Source organism: Aptenodytes patagonicus, chromosome Z, assembly GCF_965638725.1.
Source record: "Aptenodytes patagonicus chromosome Z, bAptPat1.pri.cur, whole genome shotgun sequence".
Lineage (NCBI taxonomy): Eukaryota > Metazoa > Chordata > Aves > Sphenisciformes > Spheniscidae > Aptenodytes > Aptenodytes patagonicus.
In genome coordinates, this window is record NC_134982.1 from 24,308,755 (window position 1) to 24,332,840 (window position 24,086).

Genomic DNA, 24,086 nt, shown 5'->3' on the forward strand with positions numbered 1-24,086 from the left:
CCATCAACTTGGGAGTTAGAAACGTCTCTACAGTATGAGTCACTGCATTGTGTTTCTATTCTACTTGTATTATCATATACCCAGATTGACTCCATCAGCCTTATCAGAGTAATTGGAAATTTACACTGGTCTAACTAAACAAAATCTGATCATATGTCTTCTGTTATTGAGAGTGCTGTTGTAACTGCTTCAAAACAACAGTCTGATTTAATTCTTTGCAACCATTTATGGGTCTGCTAGAAAGAACTAGCCCCGCCTTTCCTCTGTCTGGACTGGGATGTTGTGTAGCAGTTGTGTCACAGTATTACAGCGCATTAGTAGAGAACAAAAAACCAACACATGATACTGAAACCGACAGCAGTTTGTGTGAAACACATACATTTAAAAAAAAAATAACCCCAGCAGATGGGAGGAACACAAATAAGAATGTTTTCTCAAGAACTGTTTAGAAGAAAACATTGTTGTTGGATGACTTTTCTACTTACATTAAAAATGAATCAGCAAGTCTTTTGTTACCTTTAAAGATGAATGGTTAAGTGATAAAGAAATAAACGATGTGTTTAAGATAGAAAAGCAGAGGCAGGTTTAGTAGGCTGTTGCACGTGAGCCATAATCAGAGGGGCCTCTTGCCCTCAGTATCTAAGGGGATTAAGCGTATCTCCTCTGCAATATTTGTCACATTTTTCATTCTAGCAGAAGAACCATAATGTCTGAGGTAGGTCTTGTTTCCAGATCATCTTTGTAGCTGCTATATATTTCTAAACTGCAGTGTTTCTGATACTGAATTAAAAGACAATCTACAGGGTAATATTTGTGGACAGTGATTTTTCCACAGCTTATCAAGCCAATTTACATTCCTTTTCATGGGAAGTAGATATATGAGGCGTAAGGCAGAATTTGATGCATTCATTTTCACTTCAGATTTGCCAAAGGTTTATTTTCCTTTAGCTTTTGATGACAAGCAGTCTTCATTACATGTCTAGATAGTTCTTTCAGCTTATAATATTTTAGAACTATTGATATTATAAAAATGATACTTTTCCTTAGAGTTAAGCATAGAGTTTGTCAAAACAATACTTTTACAAAAAGGTGTATCAAACCCTTCATATAACTTAGCTACTCTTTTAACCACAGATAATAAATCAGTATGTCTTTTTAGATGTTGTTGATAGTCAAAGTAAAATGCTGCTCTGTTGTAAATGTGTGACTAAAATTCTTAAGTTAAATTCAGAATTAGAACATAATCTTTGTTCAGTTTTAGTAGTCCTAAATTTCACTAATTTCAATGGAACGATGAATGCTGGACACCTGTGGGAATTGAGGAAAACCTGAAGGTGCTTTTCAGTTGTAACCAACATTTTGGCAGTACAATAAAATCATCTGTCAACTATTTTGGAAAAAAAATCAACATTTTTAATGGAATTTTCACTCTTCACCTGTTCAGGTTAAGGAGTGTCATTTTAATCATGTTTATTCTTGTATTTTAAAATTATTATCCAAAGACCTGCATTCATTCACCTTTCTTACTTATACCGCTGGTATAAGAGCTCCCTCTATAGGTTTTATTTTAAATACCAGCATAGGAAAATATAAACGAAAGTAAATGCCATCTCTTGTCAGTGCTTCATAAACATATTCAGTTGAACAACATGGCCTGATTTTTAAAAAGCAGGATTTTATGGAAAGAAAATGATTGATTTTACCAGGGGGTAAAGTACGAAAATGTAATGTTACAGATTTATTTAAGTTGTATTTACAATCTTATACTTTCAATTTTAATAGCAGCCTGATAAACTGTGTAACTTAAGCTCCTGTTATATAAAGGAATAAAGCAGCATTTTCTCTTTTCTAACTACTTTTAATATGTGTAGGTATCAGAGCTCTCAAACTGCAGAAGTATGGTTCACACAGTAGTACGAGATTCTCATCAACTGAATAGTATTTACGTCTTTGAATAAGGACTTCTACCCTTTATGGCACCCTGGCGGTATAGTATTCATGTGATAACTACAGAAATTCCTAATAAGGGAGGGACAGGATATTTGAAACTATTTAATATATAGCTATCAGCGTAATTTAGCAGAGAGACAAAAAAGGAAAATCAGAGCCAAAGATCTGCCAGTTTTCCCTAGACATCAGCAAGTGTGTCTAAGTCAAATAAGTGATCCTACAGACCTCATGATGGGAAATGTGGTTGTTGGTAGTAATAAGCTAACTAACTGGCTTTCTTTCATGCAGAGTTTTTATTATTAAAAACAAAGCCAAAAAATCTCTGTATGAAGGAACCCATTCTCTTAGTTCTATTTGAAAATCAAAGCCTACTGTTTTCTAGCGAAGATCAGGCAGGAGTGAGGCCTGACAGTTACTAAGCAATATGTCAGCTTGTATGGACCTATAAACTTTACCCTACATGCCAAATATTTGCATAAGCACATGTACACCCAGCTCACCATTTCCCCTTCCTCATGTATGGGAACACATGTGTCTTGCCACTTCACTGGCAAGTCAAGAGGCTTTCTCAGAGCAGTAGAATTCCATAAATTCTATCTTTGGTCCCTTCCTACATGGGTCATTCATTGCATTCATCTTGTGAAAGGCAGCAGTGCTCCCCTGTCAGATGAAATATCCCCAAGAAGCCACAACCTGTGTATCCAAATCCTGTAAAGGTTATCAGTACCTCTTTATCTTACCTAAGTGGATAGGGAGAAGCAAGAACATTTCTTCTCCACAATGGATACGGAAAGTGAGCACAATTCCTATTCACCGCCTTGTGGCAGCTGTGCTCAGAAGCCATTGATGAGGAACTGGTCTCTGGCTCATGGGCAGGTGCTCAGTGCTGTGCTAGCTCTCATATGTCCAGCTGCACATAAGCTATTAAACAGCTCTGTTGAGAACATGATTTAGCACAGTAGTTGTATGAGATTGTGTTACATGAGATTTCTCTTTAATATCTAAGTGGTCTTCATAAAGAAATCAGCTGGACTAACTGAAACAGAGGTAGCTGACTTTGGGGGGGTAATAATACAAGTTTGCATGAACTTTTCTTTGTAAATAAATATGAATTTGTTATATAGCTATTTAAAAATAAACATATCATAATCAGCATTCTGAAAGTTATGTCTGTACTAGTCCCCTGTTCAACATTTCTTATGGCCTGACACTGAACATATAGAAATAGAAAATTACTGGAAGAAGTAAAATTGGTGACACTTTAAAGGGAAATTATAAGCCCACTACACAGAATGTACTTCAGGGATTATAAAAGAAATCTTTATGTGCATTGGCATCAAGAGTGCGTGGCTTTCAGAGATGAAAATGAGGCCTATATACATGCATAAAGAAAATTGGTTGCAAGCTAATGGAGTTCTTGTGGTCATTATTGCAATTAAACACTAATTAAACAGTTTGAGACAATCAGTGAGGGTAGTGGCCTGGAAATAATTCTCATTGTATAAACTTTAGATAATTAAAAATATTTTTCTTGATTGTCACTGCTGTTACTCTGGATTTGCAAATAAAGAATTTTGCCCACAGTCCAATTACAGATGTTCCATATTCTTGAAAAAACAAGAATGGGTCAGAACATGCATATATCATAGATGTTTCTAGTTCTTATTCTCATGCTATTCATAAATATAGTTTACAAGAAAAATATATTAGATTTACAACAGAAAAAGAAGTCAATTAAAACACCTATTACTGTGCTTTTCAATTACTCTTCCAGCTCATTTGTGAATAGGAAGCCACTTATAAATTCAGATTGGCTTATGAGCCAATCATCCTGTATATAATTGCTGCTTTCTTAGTCTGCACAATTAAGAATTATGTCAGCAAGACCAAAAAAGTTTTAAAGAAAGGTTTTCACCATTTTTGCTTCTTAGAAATTAAATAGCTGTATGAGGAGAATACTGTTTTCTTGCACCTGTGGCAGACCCTCAATCTTTTTGCCAGTGACAGCTAGAAGGGAAGAAATACATTCAAAACTGTAAATAAAGTTCCTGTAATGGCCAGGACTTCTAAAAAATCTAAGGATTTCTAACATTTGAAACAATGCAGAGAAAAATAGGACAACCATAATTCACTTTTATCTAAATCTGCTAGAAGGAAATTATCTTCTCATGATGTAAGTTTCCATACTCCTCTTAGTGATAGACTTGTGGTTTAAGAATTCTAGCTTTCAGAAGAGCTAGATAGATTCAGCTTTACTTGCATAAGAGAGTGGAGTAGATCTGTATCTCCCTATCAGAAAGAGCTCTCATCACTGAGCAGAAAAAGGTCATCGTTACCATCTGTGGTGGCTTTGTTTTTTGCAGGCTCCACTTTGCACATGAACGCTTATGGGGCAATGCCCTGCAGGTGGAATAGGCAAATCAATGACTCATTTATCCATTACTAGTTGTGTAACTGTTCATCTTCAGGACAGAGGAGACCCTGCCCAGAAAGAAAAGTTTAGGCATCTAGGAAACTCAAGCAGAATCTGAATATGCTTGTGTGTATATTGTGGGGCTCCAGGACTTAGGTATTACATGAAATAAGCAATAATTTTGAAGAGCTAAATTTTGGACCTGGGTGCTAAATGTGGAAAGTAAATGGAATTCTACACTCCTAAATCTTTTTGTAATTCCTCTATTGGTAAGGATAGCTCAAAGGAAATTACTGTATGTGTGCTCACAGGGAAATGAGCTGCAACAGTGTTGTGGTTTAACCTCAGTCGGCAACTGAGTACCACACAGCCGCTCACTCACTCCCCCCACCCCCCACCCCCGTGGGATGGGGGAGAGAGTTGGAAGAGTAGAAGTGAGAAAAACTCATGGGTTGAGATAAAAACAGTTCAATAATTGAAATAAAATAATAATAACAATAATAATAATAATGTAATAATAATAATAATACACAAAGCAAGTGATGCACAATGCAATTGCTCACCACCCGCCGACCGATGCCCAGCCACTCCCCGAGCAGCGGCCCCCCCGGCCAGCTTTCCCCAGTTGATGTACTGAGCATGACGTCACATGGTATGGAATGTCCCTTTGGCCAGTTTGGCTGTGCCCCCTCCCAGCTTCTTGTGCACCTCCAGCCTTCTCAGTCGGTAGAGCATGGAAAACTAAAAAGTCCTTGGCTAGTGTAAGCATTACCTAGTAACAACTAAAACATCGGTGTGTTATCAACTTTGTTCTCATCCTAAATCCAAACCACAGCACTGTACCCACTACTAGGAAGGAAATTAACTCTATCCCTGCCGAAACCAGGACAAACAGTAAGTGATGCAGATGATGGGGGAAAAAAAGCTGTATCTCCTACTGCAGTAACTCCATGGTGCTGAACATGGGAATAGTGTTCAATGCACATGTAGGAATATGTGACACTAAGTGGTATAAAAAATCTCATCTGTCAAGCTAAAAGGTAGGACAAATCAGGATAGTAAAAGCCTCCAAGAGGCCATGTATTATCTAAATATATATCACATTGTTCTTAAATTTATCTATCCGAGAAATAAAAACAGGTATATAAGACCCAAAGTTGAGAAAGTTAAAATACTATTCCAGAGGAAGAAAATATAGTGTGCTGTACTTTTGCTGTATTTGGCTAGTTGCTTGTTTGTGCTGTATTTGGTTAGATGAATTCGGTAAGGTTACATTTACTCCTGAGACTGCCTCTTACATCAAACATCAGAATCCTATTCCGGTCTAAGATTCATCCAATTTTGTAGTAACTCTTTTCAGAAAATGTTGAAATCATTAGGAGCAGTACATGCAAAATGAAGGACTAGATGCTCGTCTTGAAAATGCTGATATGATTTAGAAATAACAGTCTACTTCTGAAGAACTGCTCCTGATTTACACTAAAACAAATTAAATTTATATCTGGGCTATATGTGTTTTATCTTCTTTGGTTAATGCCAATATGATTATATTAAAAACCCTTCTTGCCATCTGCCAATTTGAAAAGAAATGCTGTTAAATTTATGGTTATTGTTTATGCAGAGAGAACAGTCCATTTCCAATCAGCTAAGTGATCACAGATCTAACAGCTGCAATTCATATAACAAATAGATTGGTTAAAAATGAAAGAAACAGCAAACACAACTGCAGAGAATGTTAAGATTTAACTCTTGTTAAACCAGGACTAGATACTATGGATTAATGCAAGATAAAAAGTACTAAATACTTAATGCAAGGTAAAAAGTATAAAATACTGTAATATACAAAGTATAACTTCTAAGTGTCTAAGGAGTCTGCAATTAAGTACAGTTTTTAAAAAATCAAATTCAGTTTATCCCAAAATAATTTTGTCTGCATGTATGTATGTTGTAATGCTGTGTGTGTTCTAAGCATAATTTTCAGCATTTCAGAACTAGCATTCTTTATTTTGTTATACTACTGCTTATGTAGTCACTAAAAATATTTATGTTCTTATCCTTTGAAAAGAATGTGAGATTTCAACATGGATCCATTTCTAGGAAATACGTGTTTTCATATGCAGTTAAGGACTTGACTCTGACTAAACAAGAAGAATTCTGTCAGGTAGCTAATTTTTCAGGAAAATTATTCAGGGTCTTAAGGCTATCAAATGTTTTCCGAGTTGGAATCACTGAGAATAGGAAGAAATATTATAGGAAGCATCTGAAAAGACATCTTCATGGTATTGGGGGTGAACCCTTTTTGTTCTGCCACCGTAGCTTTATTCTGTATTTATGAGAAGATGCAGGAAATACCATATCATGCATGGTATAATTTTTCAACAAACACAGACTTCAATTTAAAAGTAGAAAAGTAGATGTGGCTTAAGAGAAATAAATATTATACATACATATTATAGTCTAGCCAAAAGCAAGAAAGCTCCTAGGATGGGTAGGTTTATTAGCACATGTATGCTATTGGTCCTGAAGTAACACAGGCCGCAGCAATTGTAATTTGTTCTCCAGTCATTTCCTGCCTTTTTGATGACGTCTACTTTGTAATGGATTGGCAGGTGGGACCAATCTTCCTTTGTCCCTTCTGACTAATTCCAGCATGATTTCTTTTCAATCTTTGATTTCTCATGATTTGATTTTCAATTGTCAGTCTTTTCCAACCTTGTCTTTTTTCTTTTTTTGCATTTTTTGCTTGTTTAAGCATTCTTGACTGTACAGCTTAGAATCATAGAATCATAGAATCATTAAGGTTGGAAAAGACCTCTAAGATCATTGAGTCCAACTGTCAACCCAACACCACCATGCCCATGCCCACTAAACCATGTCCCTAAGCGCCTCATCTACACATCTTTTAAATACTTCCAGGGATGGTGACTCAACCACTTCCCTGGGCAGCCTGTTCCAATGTTTAACCACTCTTTCAGTAAAGACATTTTTCCTCATGTCCATGTAGCTTACCACTACTGTGATTCTTACCAGCTTTCACTGCCAAATACAAACACCAGTAGTCTTCTTTTATGTGGAAGTTGCTAAGGTTGCTCTTTCCTTTTAGGAAGGTTCTCGCCAATCCTGTGAAACCTTCATGGTCCCATTTGGTTTCTGATGTCACTTGGAGGGACAGGAACCCATGAGGACCTTGGAAAACCACAGTTTCTTCCTCATTGAAGGCAGATTATGGCAAGTCCTTGCATCAAATATTCCTTTGAGATTGCTCCTTTCTCCTGCCCACTGAGCCACATGCATCAGGGCCTACCTTATACTGGCCCTATTTTCTTACCCCAGGCACAGGGAGGGCACCTCTTCGAAGGAGAGGCATTCCATGGGCCAAGTGCAGGACTTGGCGTACACATAACCCAGCAACTGGGCACAGGTCAAGGGCACTCATCCCACCTGACCCGCAAGGCAGAATGGTGGGCACTCGTCTGAGAACAAAGGCCGTGGCTCTGGCTGGGGGGTCTGCACCATCTACCGCAGCGGTGGCTGATGGCTCCACCCAGACGGAGCTGCTGAAGGGAGAGGCTGCAGTGCAGACCTCAGGCTGCAGGAAGTGCCTAGACCTCTCTCCTGGGGTAGGGACAGGCAGCAGACCTGCCTGCAAAAGGTGTGCCCAGGTGGAGGACCTCCTGCAGCCAGTGGCTGAGCTGCAGGAGGCGGTGAGAAGGCTGCGTGACATCAGGGAGGCAGAGAAGGAGCTAGATGGCTGGTTCCAAGCACAGTCTGCAGTGGACCCGCAGCCCACGGCCAAACAGCCAAAAACTCCCCCACTGGCACACACAGAAGGGAGCGGCGGGGCCAACAATGCAGAAGAATGGACAGTTGCAAAGGCAAGGACCAGCAGGAGGAAGAGACTTCCCCCGAAGCCTGAGGTGCCCTTGCAGAACCGCTTCACTGCTCTGCAGACTGAAGAGGAAAGATCCGTCACACCAGAGGAGATGCTGGAGCTGAGTAATGCAGCCCGATCTGCCCTCCGTATGACAACCAGCGCAACTAAGAAAAGGAGATGGGTGATAGTAGTAGGCAACTCTCTTCCGAGAGGTACGGAGGCACCCATTTGCCAACCGGACGCACTCTCTAGAGAGGTGTGCTGCTTACCAGGGGCTCGCATCAGGGATGTCACCGAGAGGCTACCAAGCCTCGTACAATCCACTGACTATTATCTGCTGCTGCTGTTTCACATGGGCACCAGTGACACAGCCAGGAGCAGTCTGAGGACTATCAAGAAGGACTACAGAGCCCTGGGAGCAGCTGTAAGGGACTCTGGAGCGCAGGTAGTTTTTTCATCAATCCTGCTGGTCAAAGGGAAGGGGTTTCAAAGGGCCAGTCGAATCTGACGAGTCAACAAATGGTTATGGGACTGGTGCCACAGCCAGGGGTTCAGCTACTTAGACCATGGGACTCGCTTTGAGAAACCTGGTCTACTGGGGGCTGACGGGGCCCATCTCTCAGAGAAGGGGAAGAGCATCTTTGGTCATAGGCTTGCCAAGCTGGTGAAGAGGGCTTTAAACTAGAGATGCCAGGGGAGGGGAACCTCAATGCATCCCACTCCTACCAGTTGGATGCCAGGGCCAGCAATAGATGCCCAGAGCCTGGAGAAGGATCACAGGTCAGCAGGAGAGCGCCTGAAGAGCAGCACAAAGGAACTCCAGCCAGTAAGACAGCTTCATCGGGGGCCCAACTTAAATGCCTCTGTGCAAACGCATGTAGTATGGGGAATAGACAAGAGGCATTAGAGACATGCGCACGCCTGCAGGGCTACGACCTTATTGGCATCACGGAGACGTGGTGGGATGGCTCCTATGATTGGAGTGTTGGGATGGAGGGATACAGGCTCTTTAGGAAGGACAGGCAGGGGAGACGAGGAGGGGATGTTCTCCTCTATGTCAATGACCAGCTGGAGTGCATGGAGCTCTGCCTGGGGATGGATGAGGAGCCAACCAAGAGCTTCTGGGTCAGGATTAAAGGGAAGGCAGGGACAGGTGACATTACGGTGGGGGTCTGCTACAGGCCACCTGACCAGGAAGACGGAGTGGATGAGGCCCTCTATGGACAGACAGGAGCAGCCTCATGCTCACAAGCCCTGGTCCTCATGGGGGACTTCAACTACCCCGATATCTGTTGGAGGGACGACACAGCAGGGCATAAGCAATCCGAGAGGTTCCTGGAATGCATCAATGATAACTTCCTTCTCCGAGTGGTAGAGGAGCCAACAAGGAGAGGTGCTCTGCTGGACCTTGTTCTCACCAACAAGGAGGGGCTGGTGGGGAATGTGAAGCCTAAGGGCAGCTGGGGCTGCAGTGACCACAAAATGGTGGAGTTCAGGATCCTGAGGGCACCGAGGAGGGCGCACAGCAAGCTCACTACCCTGGACTTCAGGAGAGCAGACTTTGGCCTCTTCAGGGATCTGCTTGGTAGAGTGCCATGGGACAAAGCCCTGGAGGGAAGAGGGGCCCAAGAAAGCTGGGTAATATTCAAGGATCACCTCCTCCAAGCTCAGGAGCAATGCATGCCAACAAAGAAGTAGTCAGGCAAAAACGCCAGGAGGCCTGCATGGATGAACAAGGAGCTCCTGGACAAACTCCAAGACAAAAAGGAAGCCTACAGAGGGTGGAAGCAAGGACAGGCAGCCTGGGAGGAATACAGAGAAATTGTCTGAGCAGCCAGGGATCAGGTTAGGAAAGCTAAAGCCCTGATAGAATTAATCTGGCCAGGGACATCAAGGGCAACCAGAAAAGCTTCTATAGGTACGTTGGGGATAAAAGGAAGACAAGGGAAAATGTGGGCCCTCTCCAGAACAAAACGGGAGACCTGGTAACCTGGAATACGGAGAAGGCGAAGGTACTCAATGACTTTTTTGCCTCGGTCTTCACCGGCATGTGCTCGAGCCTCACCGCCCAAGCCGCAGAAGGCAAAGGTGGGGACTGGGAGAATGAAGAGCTGCCCACTGTGGAAGAAGATCAGGTTTGAGACCATCCAAGGCACCTGAAGGTGCACAAGTCCATGGGACCCAACGAGATCCATCCATGGGTCCTGAAGGAACTGGCAGATGAAGTTGCTAAGCCACCATTCATCGTATTTGAGAAATCATGGCAGACCAGTGAAGTTCCCACTGACTGGAAAAGGGGAAACATAACCCCCATCTTAAAAAAGGAAGACCCAGCGAACAACAGGCCAGTCAGTCTCACGTCTGTGCCTGGGAAGATCATGGAATGGATCCTCCTGGAAGCTATGCTAAGGCACATGGAGGACAGGGAGGTGATTCGAGACAGCCAGCATGGCTTCACCGAGGGCAAGTCCTGCCTGACTAACCTAGTGGCCTTCTATGATGGAGTGACTCCATCAGTGCACATGGGAAGGCCTACAGATGTCGTCTGTCTGGACCTCTGTAAGACCTTTGACACAGTCCCCCACAACATCCTTCTCTCTCAACTGGAGAGGCATAGATTTGCTGGGTGGACTGTCCGGTGAGTGAGGAATTGGTTAGATGGTCACATCCAGAGGGTAGTGGTCAACGGCTCGATGTCCAGATGGAGATTGGTGACGAATGGTGTCCCGCAGGGGTCCGTATTGGGACCGGTATTGTTTAATATCTTCCTCAATGACATAGACAGTGGGATTGAGTGCACGCTCAGCAGGTTTGCAGATGGCACCAAGCTGAGTGGTGCGGTCGACACGCCAGAGGGACGGGATGCCATCCAGAGGGACCTGGACAAGCTCGAGAAGTGGGCCCGTGTGAACCTCATGAGGTTCAACAAGGCCAAGTGCAAGGTACTGCACCTGGATTGGGATAACTCCCGGTATCAATAGAGGCTGGGGGATGAAGGGATTGAGAGCAGCCCTGCTGAGAAGGACTTGGGGGTGCTGGTGGATGAAAAGCTGGACATGAGCCAGCAATCTGCTCTCTCAGCCCAGAAGGCCAACCGTGTCCTGGGCTGCATCCAAAGAAGTGTGGCCAGCAGGTCGAGGGAGGGGATTCTGCCCCTCTGCTCTGCTCTGGTGAGACCCCACCTGGAGTACTGCGTCCAGCTCTGGAGCCCTCAGCAGAAGAAAGACACGGACCTGTTGGAGCGGGTCCAGAAGAGGGCCATGAAAATGATCAGGGGGATGGAACACCTCTCCTCTGAAGAAAAGCTGAGAGAGTTGGGGTTGTTCAGCCTAGAGAAGAGAAGGCTTTGGGGAGACCTTCTTGCACCCTATCAGTACTTAAAGGGGGCTTATAAAAAAGATGGCGGCAAACTTTTTAGCAGGGCCTGTTGCGACAGGACAAGGGGGAATGGCTTTAAGCTAAAGGGGGGTAGGTATAGACTAGATATAAGGAAGAATTTCCATCCCTGGAAACATTCAAGGTCAGGCTGGACGGGGCTCTGAGCAACCTGATCTAGTTGAAGATGTCCCTGCCCACGGCAGGGGGGTTGGACTAGATGACCTTTAGAGGTCCCTTCCATCTATGATTCTATGATATGACTAAGTATATTCTCCCTTGGTGTCTCTGAAATCAGTGGCAGAAGGTGCACACTTTCTAGGCAATGTATGGTCTTCTTTGTTAGAAATAATGGTGAATCTCAAATTCAAGAATTAACAGGTTTTAGTGTGCAGTGTTCATTTGAACTGAACTTCAGTAAGCTTATATCAGCACAAAGTGATAGTATTTTCCGTAAAATAGAGTTTTTAGGCTTTGTTCTTGACCAAAGAGCTGGACTTAACATTTTGACTGGACCCTGGATCTAGGTATAAATAATGACCTCTTACCTTAGGTCAGAAAGAACCTATTTTACTAGTTCAAATAGACATTGTCTGCTGTAGGTCTCAAAGCCTTTGGCCGAGATTGGTATTAAGAAATTATTTGACTATAGCAGCCAAATCTAGTGTTGCTGAAAGTAATTTATCAGGTAAGTTGCTTTGGTTCTCATAAGGAAATCCACAAGTCTAATTTTATTTCATACACAAGAGGGTCTTTTGAAGCATCAGTTTAACCACAGGAAATTCAATCACTGTAAAGAATGCTAGCAGTCTTTTTATTATGAAAGCTTCATTTGTATTATTCATAGTCTAGAAATCTGAAAGCATGCTGAAAATTTTTTTTCATTTCTTAGGAGTAGTATTCAGAAATGCCATTAGGTTCAGGTTCTTTAGAAAAGCAGATTCCTCTAGTTGTTATAAAATCCAGTTTGGGGAGTTATCTTATCTTTTAACATCATTATGTAGCAAACCAATAGCAAGAATGTCTGAACATGAAATGGCTGAAATCCTAACTCTTCAATCTTACAACTTACTGCCCTATTGAAAGTACCTTTGGAAGGAGCATTGAAAACCTAATTCTTACGTATGACTGGGTAAATCACTTTGTTAGCACTCACAGAAAGAGTTAAGTTTATTAAAAAGTATGTTTACACCCATGCAGCATTCTTAGCCTACAAAAGTGAGGTTTAATGTCTGATTTTACAGCCAGGCATGAGAATTGGTTCCTGGATCTGGGTAAATTATTTTCTTAGTGTCCTAAGCAATTAATCGGAGGTGTAGGATTACTCTTTATTTCAATTTTTGTTTTCAAGATTGTTATTACTATTCTGAAAAAATTCTTGAACATCCCATTCTCCTCACAGTGCAGTATCACATGACTACTAATTTAAACACGGGGGGGGGAAAGAAATTCAGGCAGAAACTATAAAACCAGAAGACTACAACTGACTTGTTTCTGACAAGAGTGTCTTCAAAGTAGGGTTAATTATGCCAGATCCAGGATTTGTAACGTGAACAGTGACTGTGAAAGTGGCCCTGCAATCTCCTGCATCTGCACCAGAACAACGGTAACTGAAACTGGATGGCAAAAGAACCCTTCAATCTACCAGAAAATACTTATCCAAAGCTTTTAAAGAGGAGAAAAGATCTCAGTCACTTATTTACCCCTTTTCCAAAAATATGCAGAGAAGAAAATAAGGACATACAAACTTATCAAAGACAACCCACGTTTAGCTGTTTTAAGCCTAGAGCTTTATAGAGCTAAAGAATTGTTTATAAATATAGTTTGGTAGAAACAGGTTTTTTATCCTGTATGCATAGTTTAATAGTTTATGAAGCAGATTATGATGTGGTTGCTTTCAACAGTAGGGAAGTGGATTTGATGACCCTCATGTCCTTCCAGTCCCATTCCTAACTAAAATTTTTCTCTTTTACTGCAGCCCAGAAGATGGTGAAATTCATCCTGAAATCTGTAGACTATACATCCAGTTGCAGTGTTGCTTAGAAATGTACACAACAGAAATGCTTAAGTCCATATGTCTGCTAGGATCACTGCAGTTTCATCGGAAAGGTATTGAATTGCACAAATATACAGATGCTGATTTAAAAAAAAAGAACAGTCATTTGGGGCATGCATGGGTATTCATGAAAGACAAAGCACCAAACTGTAAAATGAACTATACCACTGAAGCTTTTCAGCTACTGAAAAAAAAGCTGTATTTTTATTTCATTATCATCATTTTACGGAAGTGTGTCATATCAGGCATGTGTCAGTAATGTCCTTTTACTTTAGAAGTCTGAATTTTTTTTTTAAAGAGTGGTCCGAAAAGTTTTAGCTGTCATTAGTCATCAGTGGGCAAACTATCTTAGCCATTTTATTAGAGGTATTTGTTGGGTATGATATTTGAGGGCAAGTATTTGGTGGAGCAGTATGGCATGGTTTTAGTACTAAACTGATCCCTTACTATCCCTGTTGTTAATTATCCAGCAACGCCAGCTTATAGCAAAAGATGGATAAATATGGTTAGAAAGCTGCCCACCTTTATAAAACTAGATACTAGATTCAGAACTGAAATCTACTTCACAGAGTATTTTACACACAAAGGAGATGTCCTTGCTTCAGTGAAAATGCATCTCTCTAATGATTTCATATTTGATTAGCCTGCTACTGAAAGGAAGATGTAGAAATGCAGATAATTCACTGAATTAGGTTACTTAGTGACCTCATTACTCAGTGATGGCACACACTGATTGGGACTGTATCTGTGCTAATTGTAACTACTCTTTCATCAGATAATATCTCAGCAGAATATACTAGGTAAAGACAAGACAAAGTTCTGTAATGAACTGTAATGAAGGTCCTGTAATGAACCTTATGTATTTCCTGTTACGCTGAAAGATCCCATGATGTATTTGTCACATCTAGCTATAGGATACAGCTAAAGCCAGTGATATTTTTATTACAAAAATAAGAATTAGAGATTTATAACTGCTCAGCTGAGCTTCTCAGTGATTTTCTAAAGTCGAAAAGAAATCTGTAAAATAGGAAGAGACAGAAATAACAGAGCCATTGTATAACAAGATGCCAGTAGCTGCTAAAATGAATCATCATTTTTTAAGCAGATTGTACTACATTTCCTAGCATTGCCTACAGTTGTCAAATCATCTTCTGTAATTGCAGAGAGAAGGTAGCTTGAGGTGACCTGAGTAACCCCGATATGTCTTGTCTCTCCCTTTTGCCTCTGGATGGAATCTACATTAATAACTTAAACTAAACATTAAGCTATTAGATGTCTGAAGTTGGATAAGATGAATTACAGCATTATAGTATCAGCCAGCTTAGTTCCTATCTGGCAGTACTTTTAATATATATTGGTTCCTCGTCTCACCATAGAGAAAGTCATGGTAGCTATTCTGCCATTGCTAAATAGAGTAATTTTTGTCCTGTATCCATACAGAGATAACCACAGTAACTTGGCTCCAAGTTTCTGTGACATTCTTTGAGAAAAATTCATAATAGGCAAAAATTATATAATCACAGGTATTAAAATAATTTGAATTTTGGAACTTAACCAATAGAATATTGCTCTTATATATCTATATAAGTATATATCTATATTTAAATACCTTAAACACTTGGTATTTGGAACGCCTAGAAGTATTGTAAGGCATCATGCAACAAGGGAAATTCCAGTTACATGTTAAGTGTTTTTTCACAGTGAAGGTAGTCATATTCTAGAACAGGCACCCAAAGAGGCTACGAAATCTCCATCCTTGGAGATATTGATAACTCGAATAGCCCTGAACAATCTCATGCAAGTTGGCCCTGCTTTCGGTAGGGTGTTAGACTAAATGACCTTGCAACCTATTTATTCTATGTTCTGCCAAAACATACTATTTTCCAAGGAGTAGAATGAACCCATACCTTTCTTTAATTTCTTTACTTATGGAGAATGGTACTGCAGTATAGGCAAAGTGCATAAATTTAACTCTAGGAACGAAATAGCTGGTAATTTCACCATTATAAATATATTGTGCTGTTGCTAGTATATAGATTTTTTACTTTTTCACCTGTTTAGTTTTTCACCAGTTTTTCACCATATTGTGACCATATTAAAAAAAAAAAAAATCGTTTTCCTTGTGTACAAAGAGTACAACCCTGAGAAACTTTGCTTAATTCATAAATGTGCAAGTGTGATGTTCTTGCTGTTCTTGAAGCTAATTTTTGAAAGTAATATTTTCCATTTGGATGTACTATTTTCCATTTTCTAGTCCTCTTACCTGTTGGATAAGTGGTTTGTTAGGTTTTTAAATCTCCCATGAGATTTCACCAATTTATGTTCTTACTTGGGAGCCAGCAGAGATTCAAGTAGGATGACATGCAGACTGTTCTCAGCAACCTGCAGCTAATAAATAATAATGTGGGTACTGTATCTTGACCGGACATTATCAAACAAACTATAGAACTGATAAAGCTAAGATACTGCTGATGCTTTTTTCCCAAGAGAAACTCAGCCAATGCTCCCTACTGGGAAACAGATGCTCTTCAATGAAACACCACACTACAATTTGAAGGGCTGAGCTCTGGGTATTTTCACTGTCTTTCCCAGCACTGATCTTCTCTCTCTCCTTATCTTTCTGTTCTGCTGAACAAACATTCCTATATATACTGTATATTATATATCAAGCTTCCTGTACAGAAATTTCTTGCATATTTACAGTGCTTTAGATTAACTTACTATTGTCATACAACCTCTGCTAGAAAAGTGAGGTAGTTTGTTATTTCTTTGAGATGTAACAGTCACAGTGGGGCCAAAAGCCATAAATTACCAGCTGTGTTATGCAGTAAGTAAACTGAGGTAAGTGCTCTCTAGTAAATTTTTTTCTAAGATACGTACACCACAAAAGCCCAGTGTTGAAAATACATTATGATTGCAAAGTTCAACATTTAGAAAGTTTGCAAAGGACACAATGCAACGTGCCCAAGTAGCCTTAATTCGAACTTTTTGTAGCTACTAAGTTTTTGGTTACCTGATCATATATTTTATTACTCCTCCTTTCCACAGTCCCAAGAGTCCTTGGTAACTAAATACACACATAACTATTTACTTGGGCATACATCTTTCTTTTATCCTAATTGTTCAGTGTCATACATTGTATTTATTGCACATAATTCTGTTCTACAGGCAGTATCTTTATATTCCTCACACCTTTCTCATAACTCATACACTGATGGGAGTGTCTTCAGAACTGCCTTGAGTAGTGAGGTAGTAGCAATTTTTCCCATTTTAAAGAAGAAACAAAGAGAGGTCAGGCTAAACATTGCTAATTTAGAACCTGAGATTGCAGCGTACTTTATGCAGTGCTGTATGTGTTTATAGAGCAATTTTTCAGTAGCTTCATTGGTAGCTGAGTGCAAAGAGTCTCTGGGTTGAGCAACCAGACAATTAGAAATCCTTTGTCAACAACTATTTTGAGGAGCTGGGTTTAAGCAACTTGGATAGGATCACATGAAAACTTCGGGTAGGTATAGAGTCCAGTTTTTAGGGCAGCACTGTGAGAAACTCTCCTCTGTCTTCCTGCAGTCCCTAACATGATGGCTTTAAGGATCTTGCTGTCCCTTTTGTTATAGCAAATACCTATTGGGGGTGACTATCGCAAATACCTATTGGGGCAGATATGGCAGATGGCAGCTGATGTTTCAGCTCTTCCAGGAAATCTTCTGAAACTTCTTACTGCATTTGTTCGCCTAGTTTTCTTCTGCATCATTATCACACTCTGGCAGAACTTCTCTGGATAGAACCATCTTTCTCAGACTTTGTCAAGCAACAAGATGAGTTTGCTTACCTTATCATTTGAATTGTATAGCTTTGTGCCTTAGGGAGCAGTGTCAAACACAGGTCTTAAACCTAGTAATATTTTTTAAATTTTAATTAGAGTTTCATGGGAAGTAAGATATTCTGAAGTAGCTTAGCTCCCTCTCTGAAGTGTTTACAAAGTTGAGCTCTAATTCCTTTAAATGTTGTATGTCTACTTTATTGACACTGCATGTTCCCAACAATGACTATTCTTTTGATTAAATAAATAAATCCTGGCTTAGCTAGCAAGGTCTTAGAAGAAGTAGTTGACATAATTTCTGTCCATGGAAGCTGCTGGATGTGATTACCCTTTTTCCAAATTAATACTGAGGTTGTCAAGGTCCCACATTGAGAAAACCCGGAACTACCTCAGAGTTCTTAAGTACACTACAGTATACATTGCCATACATTAAGCCACAAATATTTCGGGGTCAAAGGTTTTCATTGATACCTTATAAAGAACTTAATTGCATTTTTAATATGTAAACATAACAGATAAAAGAGCTTTGCTGAATCATATATCCACAATAGTTATATATTCCTTTCATTGTAAGGAACTGTAAAATATTATTATTATTATTATCATTGGATCATTATAGCGTGTCACTGTGGAAGTGCTCATTACTGAAGTTTAATGTCTATCCATGTTTACATAGAAACCATTAATTTCTTAGGATCATCTACAGATATAATTGATTTCTTTGGTTATATAATTACATATATTAGAAAATATTTTTAAAAATCCTAAATTGCAGATTGCAATCATTCTATTAGCTAGCTATGCAGCATTTGAGCAAGGCACTCATTTTAATAATTAAGGGAGTAAGCCCATGTAACAAATCGAAGGCAAGAGGGGACAGTTAAAATTAACTGGAGGTGTTTTCCAGAGTTCAAAACATACTTAGGTAAAAAGGAAGAATTGAGTCTTATGGGAAAATCACATGTGCATACTACGGACAGAAAATATTAGGCTTTTGTGATGAAAATTCAGACTGAACTCATTCCTGCATTATTGGTACATCAGAATGATACCAAATCACAGATGACTGTGCATCATGTACCATACAAGATGTTCAAAGCATAATTGTTGTTTTTCCAGTATGTGTTTTGTGATAGCAACATATATTTCCTTAAAATAGTACCTAAAAGCCTGTGATAGCTTATATTACAGATTACAAAAATAAACCCTCAATTCAGTGAAGGGATTTTTGTTTTATTTGGCTTTGTTTAAATTACATGCTATTGAGAATTTTGAAGGAGAAAGGAAGGATTGTTTAACGGATGTGCTACAATCTCAGCATTCTATTTAAAGACTGGTAGATTTGTGTAATTATTTAGACATACTACTTACACAAGAGGGATAAGATGTGAGAGAGGAGAGAGGAGAGGAGAGGAGGGGAGGGGAGGGGAGGGGAGGGGAGGGGAGGGGAGGGGAGGGGAGGAGAGGAGGGAAGGGAAGGGAAGGGAAGGGAAGGGAAGGGAAGGGAAGGGAAGGGAAGGGAAGGGAAGGGAAGGGAAGGGAAGGGAAGGGAAGGGAAGGGAAGGGAAGGGAAGGGAAGGGAAGGGAAGGGAAGGGAAGGGAAGGGAAGGGAAGGGAAGGGAAGGGAAGGGAAGGGAAGGGAAGGGAAGGGAAGGGAAGGGAAGGGAAGGGAAGGGAAGGGAAGGGAAGGGAAGGGAAGGGAAGGGAAGGGAAGGGAAGGGAAGGGAAGGGAAGGGAAGGGAAGGGAAGGGAAGGGAAGGGAAGGGAAGGGAGAAGGGAAGGGAAGGGAAGGGAAGGGAAGGGAAGGGAAGGGAAGGGAAGGGAAGGGAAGGGAAGGGAAGGGAAGGGAAGGGAAGAGGGAAGAGGGAAGAGGGAAGAGGGAAGAGGGAAGAGGGAAGAGGGAAGAGGGAAGAGGGAAGAGGGAAGAGAAGGGAAGAGAAGGGAAGAGAAGGGAAGAGAAGGGAAGAGAAGAGAAGAGAAGAGAAGAGAAGAGAAGAGAAGAGAAGAGAAGAGAAGAGAAGAGAAGAGAAGAGAAGAGAAGAGAAGAGAAGAGAAGAGAAGAGAAGAGAAGAGAAGAGAAGAGAAGAGAAGAGAAGAGAAGAGAAGAGAAGAGAAGAGAAGAGAAGAGAAGAGAAGAGAAGAGAAGCACACAGGTGTGAAGAAAAAAGCACTTAAAAAATCCAGAGAATCACCCATTCTCATGTGGACGCTGTGAAAAGGCCAAAAGAAAGGCCAAAAGAGGCCAAGAAACAGGCACGGAAGGAGGAAAACACAACTTCTACCACAGACTTGTTGTACCTATTACATTTTCCTTAATAATAATACTTCCAGTGAGACAATCTCGTGAGTTCTGCAGGTCCCAAGTGAAAGTCAGGAATGAAGTTCATCAGGCTGTTAGCCATATTTGCCAGATTTCTTTTTCACTTCCTACATGATACTTTCCTATTCCCCTTTTTATATTCTCCTTTTCATTTACTTTAGCTGTGATCTATAGCTTGTGCATTTATCCTTAATTGTCAGGTTAGAAGTCTGATGCAAATGCTTCCTTCTTTTTGAGAGAGGGGTTCTCTCAGCTTTGTTAAATTCTGTTATTCCCCTCAAAGATCTTTCAAATTCATCTGCAGTGAAATCTAACTAGATCTGAGGGACCTGTAATAGATGTTTTTTTCATTATGTAAGTTTCTTGGGAAATAGGTGATGACTAAGAGTAGGTGCATAGGGTAGCATGACAGGAGCAAACACAGAGGTCACCACAGAACCAGTAAGGAGCACAACAGGTGAGACACATAAAGCGCAGTGATCACAGATGTTGTATGTAGCCTTACTGAACTGATCATTTTCTACCCTCCTATTTATCCTCACTCAAGTTTGATCTTCAGCATTATTTAGTTCAGTGAATTTAATTTCATACCAAAGGCATTTTCTGCTTCTTAAAGTAAAAATGCTGAACTAGAGGCTAGAAGACAAAGAATACATCATGCTTTATAATAAAATTTCACAGCAAAAAAAGCCTCTGTCTAGTCAACTGGCAAGAACAGCAAGTGTATGTGGACACGTCTGAAAACATTGTGTGCATGATCAAGCTCTAACTGAAATTAATGAAAGTCTTTCCACTGACTAAATTGAAAGCAAAATTTAGGGTTCATATCCCTATTTTAAGAATATGTAATACAAAAGATATCCTTACCACCAGTAGAAGGATGAGAAGATTAAAGAGCTTTTGTTTCTCTACAGGCTGTGCCATGTAGTACAAATGTTAAGCCTGAGTCATGTACTTTATTCAAGCAAAGCCTTTATTATTACCTGACTCTCTAACTTTTTTCAAGTGATTGAGCAGATGCTCTGAAATTCAAGAAAGGCTTCATGAATTGTTCACAATACAACAGGATTACTGGTAAAGAGCTTTTTTCAGTTGAAAAGAAATCTGTGCCGTTCATTCTGCTAAATCTGCAAGAGCTTGCCTTTGTGCTAAAAAGAATGTTACAGTCTCAGTCCTTCTGTTCTCACGTTGCGAAAAAGAACCTTTTCTGTTATTTCATCTAGTATTGTTATTGTTTCCATTGAAACACCTTTCACATCCCTGAAGGATGCATCTATAGACAGGGTTGTTCTTGACAGCACGTCACCAAAGGTCAGGTCGGAGTTCCAACATAACACTTCAAAATAATGGGAAAATTAACTAATACCCAGCTCCAGCAGTAACACCCTGTGATATCAGTGGCAAATTAGGTGGTTTCCCTGGGGCAACCCTCTTTTACAAAGAAGTGGTAAGTGAGATATTGGTAACAGTATGTTGTGTTATGGGCTTCTTGTAATGGGAAAAATAATGAATAATGAAGCTTACACAAATGAACAATTAAAATTGCACAATATGAACTACCTTAAAATAACAGCATAAGCTGCAGTTAAGAACCAGAAAAATTTGAAAGTTATACCTACAGGGTGATACAGAGTAAAACATATAATCTGGGAAGTAGGCTTAGGCTGCTGTTCCACAAGCAACTGAGTCAGCATAATAGCTTGTTACCACCGGAAAGATCTTGATCCCTTCCTCTCTATCTCCCCTCCCTTATCATGCCTTCACTTCTTCCTCCCTTCCACTGCTTCTGGCTATATGATCATCCTCCTCCTCTGGCACTTGCTCTGGAACATGTAGGGTTCTTTTCTGACCTGACTTAAACCATTGCAACATCAGAAAATGTAACATTTTATTTTTCCTTTTATTGGGGTAATCTTCTACCATTTGATGGGTTAAAGTGGCTCACAGAGGGATCTGGCAAAGCACAAGTTAGCAGTGGATGCCAAAGTAAGCAGCAGAGAATGGATGCAGGACATCATTCTTTTATAGATTATAAACTTGTAATGTCAGGTCATGCAATCTCTTGGAATCATAGTTAGATGACTTAGTTGGGGGGGGAAGCAGGGAAAAGGGCTTCCTACTGACTTTAGAGAGTAATGAAAACATTAAGGAAGTATCTTTTGTAGTATAAGTAATGTCTAGTTTGACGTTCAGACAAGGAGTTAAGAATATTTTTTTTTCAGCAAAGGAATAATTTACCAGAATACAACAGTTTAGAGAACCTGCCCAAAAAGAGCTTCTTAAGATCCAGGAATTTCTAGTTTTAAAAAAACAAGGTTGCAAGCCTGATAGCAGGGGTACCTATTTGTGATGTGGAAAAGCAATATAGCATGGTCTGCAACCTTGGTTTCTAGTGTCCCAGAAAAATGGGCTAAATGACCACTACTCTGTTAGCTGTTCTTGTTCCTCCTGTTCTTTGTCAAACCTTATAGGAACTACTCAGGTTTGTCCTGATGTGAAAATTTTTCAAATTGCAAAAATTGTGAGATGAAAAAAACATTTCCTACTCAAATCCTCATACCACTGGTTTAAACATTGACTTTTTTTTCTCTATTTTTAGAAAGTTTTATTTGTTTCTTTCTGAGATTGTTTACTCCATTTCATGAGAGAACTCAGAGGGGGAAAAACTTTAACTTCTCAATAGCATGTCTGGAATGCACTCCAATTCGAATTTTCTCATTTAAATGTACTTGGTGCCAGGACTGTACTTGCCACTACAGAAAAGGAATACCATCACAGTCCACAGGAGGTTTGCAATGATACCAAAAAATCCCACCAGTACTTAACTCTCTTGCATGCTCCACTATCATGATCCACATCCTTTATCCCATTCTCTCACTGACAAAAGCCCTGGCAGATCTGTCATGACGCCCCCGTTAAATTGCAACACTGCATTTCATTTTCATGTAGTGAGAATGGATTAGGCAGGTGTAAGCATGGAACTTCAGAATATAATGCATATTGGGCTGTGAGTGGTGGCAGCTATGTGTTGCTTTTAAAATCGGCAAGTACAAAACTGCACATTTTTGTCTTTTGTTTTCCCTTAGTATTGCTGTAATAATAGGAGACAGGGATTGCAGTGTTCTTTAGTGTCAAAGTTTTTGAAGTTGCTTTCAGAATGTATGCTGTGGTTTCCTTACGTATTTTGTTCTGTTTTGTCCTCTGGCTCTTATTTTTTGTCACATGTGAGCCACTGGAGTTTAACTGAAACCCTTCATAATACTCACGATGTAAAATTCTAAGCTCCACACATGCCTGCATGGGACTTCTCTTAGTTTTGTTTGGTAAGAGTAACACACAGCAGCACTCTGATTAGCAGATTGGTGTGGTCTGCTCTCTTCTGACCAGTTCTTACTCAGAGCTTGCATTCACCACTCTCTCTCTTCATTTATACAGTGCAAGATCAAGGTCAAAACTTCAATGATATAATCTGAGTATGCATTTTAATTAATAAATAATGGGGATATATGTTTTGTTTAAATATTTTAAAGGAAAAGAACCTTGTGCCCCACCCAAGATCCTAGACACTAAAGTGGAGGAGAGTTCCGAAGTACCTATTTTAGAAGACACGTCATCATCACCAACAGATATTCAACAGCATTTATGGCAGGTTTCCACAGATATTGAAAACACTGAAAGGTATGTGTAGCGCTTCATTCCTAAACAAAACAAATTTCTGTCTAGGGTCTATTTAGTCTTTTCCAATTAGGCAGCCAGTGTTGCTACTATTAAAGGTATTAGTAAATTAAATAACCTGTTAACATTTCTGTTACATTTAACATATCTGAGAGCAACTCCTAAAAGAAGGGCAGAGAGAAGTGATATTTGTAATTAGGCTAATTACCAGAGGGTAATGGTCAAAAACAAAGGGTGGGAAATGATGTTGCTAGTGGGCCAGGTTCTCTAAAAGAGGCAGCTTTTTTCTCATCTTGAATGGTTTCTGATTTTGTACCTGAAATCTGCTGGCCTACGGTTCTGCATTCATAAACTGAAAGCACAGAATCTAGTTCATGTCAGTTGTTTGTGCCCATAGTTAGGAATGTGGAAGCCTTAGGAGGGGCAGGGAGCATCATCCACAGGTTTGTCAAAGTGGACTTCTCTTACCGCCTTAATTATGAAGTTGAAAGACAAAAATGAGACCCTTTAGTAGGGAGTAATCCTTATGGCCAACATTTCTTTGCAAAAAATACCTATTTTGATGGCTTTGTATATTAAGCTGCTGCTGAGATTTTAATGGTT

At 40.2% G+C, this 24,086-nt stretch overlaps 1 protein-coding gene across 1 annotated transcript in view; it reads left to right on the top strand.

Annotated features, from left to right (window-relative positions):
* The window catches only part of RGS7BP (regulator of G protein signaling 7 binding protein), a 47,242-nt gene that overhangs the window by 18,737 nt on the left and 4,419 nt on the right, over nucleotides 1–24,086 (top strand). Inside the window, exons 3-4 of the mRNA XM_076362105.1 lie at nucleotides 13,591–13,721; nucleotides 23,339–23,486. Of these exons, the coding sequence (XP_076218220.1) occupies nucleotides 13,591–13,721; nucleotides 23,339–23,486 (279 nt within the window). The remainder of the gene's footprint in view (nucleotides 1–13,590; nucleotides 13,722–23,338; nucleotides 23,487–24,086) is intronic.